The sequence below is a fragment of the Galeopterus variegatus genome, unplaced genomic scaffold (assembly GCF_000696425.1).
Source record: "Galeopterus variegatus unplaced genomic scaffold, G_variegatus-3.0.2 Scaffold153, whole genome shotgun sequence".
Classification (NCBI taxonomy): domain Eukaryota; kingdom Metazoa; phylum Chordata; class Mammalia; order Dermoptera; family Cynocephalidae; genus Galeopterus; species Galeopterus variegatus.
In genome coordinates, this window is record NW_007726264.1 from 784,007 (window position 1) to 790,006 (window position 6,000).

The window sequence follows — 6,000 nt, forward strand, 5'->3', positions numbered from 1 at the left end:
TCAGGTTGGCACCAGACATCTTCCCCCACCTCTGACAAGGGCACTTCAGCCAGAATATTTAAGCATTTCAGCTTCTGTTTAAAAGCTCTAAGAGGAGCCAAAACTTCAAAAGGGAACGGGATGGAGTTATAGATTTATGTAATGGTTTGGATGACTTATTTGAATCCATATTTTCTTGATCTTCCCACAGTGATTATGAAAAGAATAAGACCAACCTATGCCCCACCTCTTATTCAAGTCTCCTAAGAGCCCCTTCTGTGTGTGTTCTCTCATTCAGCTTGCAGGTTGTTTGGCTTCGTTAATGATTCTGCTGGTTATATTAGCCACTGGATTCCTCTTTGAATCATTACCCCAGGTGTGTAGTGTGGACTTGGTGTGAGGTTTTTTCCTTTATGTAGAAATGTTGCTATTTTATTTGTTTATATTTTTGTGGCTCTGTTAGGGGTTTTTACTGTAACCCTAGAAGAGCAATATGAGAAAGGGCCAAGGATAAGACCAAGATCTGCTGCATAATCTACTGACAGCTGACCATGACCTTCAGAAAGCTGTCTCAGCTCCTCTGGGTCTCAGTTTCCTTATCTGCAAAGTAGGGGGTTGGACTTGCTGACCTCCAATGTCCCTTCTTTCTTTGACCTTCTATAACCTTATACTTTTATTATAAATCTGAGATGGCCTACATGTATAAGACATTTACATGTATTTGCTGACATATTTGATCTAGTAGAGGTCAGGAACAATATAGAGAAAATCATAGTGCAGGAAGACCATGGGTGAAATAGCACCTTGAGTACCAAGTGTAATTCTGAACCTCTTGGCCATCATGCAGGTTTGCTACTAAGGTATAAGCCTGGTTTTCCAAGACCCATTTTAGCTAACCAACTCCTGAAAATCCAGGTGTTTGTGGCTCCAAAGGTACCATCAGTGCCATGTAGGAAGTAAGTGGGGAGAAGACACAGGGAGGGCAGCAAGAGGACAGTGAGGAGCCAGCAAAGGGGCTCTGTGGACACAAGAGGGGAGGCATGCGTGGATGTGCTGTGTTTCAGGCTGTGCTGTCAGCCATTGTGATCGTCAACCTGAAAGGAATGTTTATGCAGTTCTCAGATCTCCCCTTTTTCTGGAGAACCAGCAAAATAGAGCTGGTAAGTAACAAAGGTGATGGTTAGGTTACTATGTCATAACAGCAAATATGATTTACTAGTGAAATATGAGAAAGATAAGTTAATGTGGTTAGTTGTTACATGCAGTATCCTATTGGGGCAAGGTAAAAGTGTGTGTGTGTGTGTGTGTGTGTGTGTGTATAACTCTTATGCAAGGTAAAAATGTGTGTGTGTGTGTGTATAACTCTTATGCAAGGTAAAAGTGTGTGTGTGTGTGTAACTCTTATGGACTTTTTACCATGATTCTTTATAAAGCTTTCTGTCTTTCGTTTAGACCATCTGGCTTACAACTTTTGTGTCCTCCTTGTTCCTGGGATTGGACTATGGTTTGATTACTGCTGTGATCATTGCTCTGCTGACTGTTATTTACAGAACACAGAGGTGAGTGCCTAGACTGGAATGGGTGTGGGTGTCCTGGCTGAGATTACAATGTTGACTTTAAGTGTGGACCAAAGCTTGAATTGGTGAAACTGGAGCCCCTTGGTTATTTCCAGTCAGCATGAGAAGGAGCTATGACACTTATGTGACCTTTTGACTAAATAAACAAAACACCAAATAAACATTTCCATATAATTTTACCAGATTTTCTACTGTGTCGCAGTTTATACTTCTTTCAATGATTTTGTTTAAAGGGACTAATTTCCATCATTGTTCCTGCCATTCCCAGCCCAGTGGTATGCTGTTACTTACCCTCTTCTCAGTGAACTATGTGTTCTTACAGTTTGCTGTGGCATCGAGTAATGACATGGGCTTTGATGGTGTGTAGCAAACTATGACACCAAGTTATCATATGCAATTCTCCAGTTGTCCTATCCTACACCTGAACCATTATCCCCTGCCATCTCTTCTGCCTTTTAGGAAGCTGAGCCCCCTGGGGAAGGTATAAAATAACCTTCTAAAAAATTCTGTTTATGATAATGAAATCACCATAAAGATTAAAAGGAAACATTATGTCATAGAAATAGCCTGGACTTTAGAGTCAGACAAACCTGGGTTCAAGTTCTGGCTGCACCTTCCATAAGCTCTGTGATTTTACATAACCTCTCAGAGCCTTGGTTTCTGCATCTGTAAAATGGGACTAATTCTTGCTACATCAAATGGTTACAATAAGGGTTAAATGAGAATAAGACAAGCAAAAGACCTAGCACAGTGCCTGACACTTACTATCCACTCAAGCCGTGACAGTGCCCTTTCCCCTCTAACACAAAAGCATTAGTCTGGTTTTGCCTATAGTTGCAAATCACATAATGGTTCTCTAAGTTATGACTCTGGTGTGTTGAAAGGCCACTGGGTGGGGATGTTGACCCTTTATCTGCAGAATAACACAAAGCTCCCCACTCCACAGAGTAGGAAATGAGCATTTTCATCATCAAAAATAACATAAGAGGGGCCGGCCCGGTGGCGCACTGGATAGTGCGCTGCTTGGGAAGCGCGGCGGCGCTCCCGTCCGAGGGTTCGGATCCCACGTGCAGACCGGCTCCCGCTCACTGGCTGAGCGAGGCGTGGGAGCAACGCCGAGGCTTGCAATCCCGTTGCCGGTCCCGGTCCGGTACGGGGGCAACACTGAGGGTTGCGATCCGTTGCCGGACACGGAAAAAAGACAAAAGACAAAAAAAAAAATAATAATAATAATAACATAAGAGAAAAATGTTAAGAATATGAGATTCTAAACTCAGAGTAAGAATTAAACTACTTTTAATAACAAATTCTAACACTGTTGCCCATTTTTATCTAAAAGAAGTTTTTCCCATTTTTATAAGGAACAATATGAGTACATACAAGAGTTCTTTATCTCAGAATTTTGGTGAACCTTATGGTTTAAAAATATCTATATCCTTTAACAAGCCACAGTGTAGAATTTGAGATTGTTGTTGATTTTCTTCACTGAATAGGATTTTATGGTTTCTTATCATAAATTTTAAAGTTAGGCAAGTTCTTTTTAAAATACTCTACCTCTCTTTTTCCTTCAAATAATTAACTGAAACTGATTTTTTTATTTTATGTCCTTTGTTGGTGATCTTGCCGAGTCTTTGTAGGTTAGAGTTTGGGAGACCAGCACTCAGGGTACTTGTTTATTTTCAGCTGGCTTCTTTTTCTATAATTAGGGCACACTTTCAGGAGATGGCTAGTGCCAGGAGTCCAATACAAGGCACATAATATGTGTTCTCTAAATACTTGTTGAGGGAATCCACCCAGAAAAATAGCTGACATTTGAGTTATATGAGTATATTCTAACTTACAAAGCACTTTCACGTTCATGCTAAGAAGCACCAGGACATAGTAGCAAGATCATGGAATGTCAAATCAAAGGCCTTGAGCTGTATTCTGGCTCTGCCAAGCTCTCTGACCTGGAATATCTCACCTAACCCCACTGAGCCTCAAGTTCTCATCCATACGATGGCAGAAATAGGCCTAGTAGCATTGTTCATAGGATTAATAAGGAAATAACAAGTGCTCAAGAAATAGTACCTATCATCTTTACAGTATCTGAGCCAGACTGTCTTATAAAAAGTGTTAGGAATTAGGGCCCTCAAAAGCAGTGTTTAAAATCTATTCAAGCCAAATTTAAGAAAATGTCCATGCTAATTTGAGATTTTTGTTTTCTGCTCACACCCCCAAATTACTAACCCCCCACCCCCATGAGTCAGTGACTTTTGCTAGAAACAAACAAAAATCCAGTCTCCTACTTTAGAATTAGATCAGGGAGACAACTTTCTACCTCCTAAGTGGCATGAAGAGAACTTAAGTTACACATGTCAAGTTGTAACTGACACGTAACTGGCACGACTTGAACTCTGCACAATTTATTGTTGCCCCAGTCTTTAAATGCTTGAGTCTTTCATTCTGACCAAATCATTTGTGTGGTATGGCACATGTGTGTGGTGTGTGTGTGTGTGTGTATGGTCTGTGTAGTGTGAGGTGTATGTGGTATGTGTGTATTGTGTATGTGTGTGTAGGGTATAAGGGGTGTGAGGACATTTGTGGTGTATGTGTTTATTGTGTTTGTGCATATGGCGTATGCGTATGTGTGTGGTTTGTGTGTGGTCTGTGTGGTGAGGCGTGTGGGGTGTATTAGGCTTGAATTCCCTAGCAAACCCACACGACATGTAACATACAAAATCTTATGTTTAAATCGCATACTGTGCCTCAACACAATAGTATTTAACCCACCAACACCCTCTCTATCTCTAGTCCCAGCTACAAAGTCCTTGGACAGCTTCCGGACACTGATGTGTATATTGATATAGATGCATATGAGGAGGTAAGACATTTTTCTATCATTTTAAAAGGTTGTGAAGCATGTGATGTGATTGACTAAGTAGTATTTTTACCCAGGTCAAAAAGTAGGTGTGATGTGGAGGGAGGTATAGTGGTCAAAGTGAAAAGTCTAAGCTTTAATTTACTGTCTGGATTCAGTTTTATAGTTTATACCATGCATTAACTACTAACTTCCTGATATTTACTTTTCCTCATTTTTTAATGGCGATAAACATATATTGTTGGAATTAAAGTATGTATTTACAAAATACTGAAACTGAGAGGATGGTTTTATATGCATGGTTTTCTTCTGATGAATTTAAACCAATGGTAAAATATTAATTTTAATCATGTAAAAATATAGTTGGTGGGGCTATGAAATTCTCCCACTTCATTTTTAATTGTTAAAGTTATAGCTACAAATGTCCTTGATAGTGAATGTTCTTTTGTTCTATGGAATCTCAGAGACTTTTACAAAATCTTTTAAAACTAGTTTTGTCTGTTTGTTTTGTTTTATGCTTCGGAAGAAATTCTCAGACTCACTATAAGGTTTTAGGAAATGAGACTGGTGTTAGGATTGCTATTTTTTCCTCACTCCAAAGAATTATGCACTGGATTATTCATTTCCAAAGTGCTTCCTAGAGTTCCACAAGGCTTCTCGATAAAATATTCACTGTTTTATTTGTGTCCATTTAGGCTCGTTCCTGCATTCCGTGAATCAAACTGAAGTAAACTTTTGTTCACTTTATTTGCCTACTTCTCACAGTCTGGGCAGCCTTCTCTCCCCTGTCCATTTTCTTTTCTCTTTTTTGAATATTTTCCAGTTTCTTCTTCTTTGAGTTTAATAGTATATATGTAAGAAAGACTTTAAAAAGAAATGGGAAGATGTGTGTTTTTAAAAGCTTTCTTCTCAGCTCTCTTCCTTCTAGAGCATGAATAGATACAGTGACATCATTGTATCTAAGCACCGTAAGAGGGCCCTTCGCAACTTCTGTATGAACTTTCAAGTTGGAGGACGGAGGCAATTGCAGTTTTGATTCTGAAATATTTTCAAGTGTTAAATTCACTAATATTTTACTCCTCAGGTGAAAGAAATTCCTGGAATAAAAATATTCCAAATAAATGCCCCAATTTACTATGCAAACAGTGATTTGTATAGCAATGCATTAAAAAGAAAGGTGAGTTGCAACAAATTAAGTGATTATTTCTGAGGGAACTGGTGGGCTGACAGGGATGTGAGGGTCACTTAAATGTCTCAGTATATCCTTTTATATTATTTTATTCTCTCCCTCTCTCTTTACTTTTTTTTATTGTGGTAAAATATACACAAGATAAAATTGGCCATTTTAAGCGTTTTCAAGCATACGGTCCAGTGGGTGACATTAAGTACATTCATGATGTGCGTCTATCACCACTATTAATTCTCTCTTACAATATGTAGATAGTACCTTTTCAAAAAATTTTAAGAAAAGGGGCCGGCCCGGTGGCGCACTGGATAGTGCGCCACTTGGGAAGCGCGGCGGCGCTCCCGCCCGAGGGTTCGGATCCCACATACAGACCGGTTCCCGCTCACTGACTGAGCGAG

The 6,000-nt window shown here is 39.6% G+C and overlaps 1 protein-coding gene across 5 annotated transcripts in view; it reads left to right on the top strand.

The window, feature by feature from the left end:
• The window catches only part of SLC26A5 (solute carrier family 26 (anion exchanger), member 5), a 70,739-nt gene that overhangs the window by 40,564 nt on the left and 24,175 nt on the right, over positions 1-6,000 (top strand). For 3 of the 5 annotated variants that reach the window (XM_008592273.1, XM_008592255.1, XM_008592268.1), the window contains 5 exons: positions 278-355; positions 1,044-1,139; positions 1,432-1,538; positions 4,350-4,419; positions 5,501-5,593. In XM_008592273.1, coding sequence (XP_008590495.1) covers positions 278-355; positions 1,044-1,139; positions 1,432-1,538; positions 4,350-4,419; positions 5,501-5,593 — 444 coding nt within the window. The remainder of the gene's footprint in view (positions 1-277; positions 356-1,043; positions 1,140-1,431; positions 1,539-4,349; positions 4,420-5,500; positions 5,594-6,000) is intronic. The other 2 variants (XM_008592261.1, XM_008592279.1) reach the window with 2 other exon arrangements.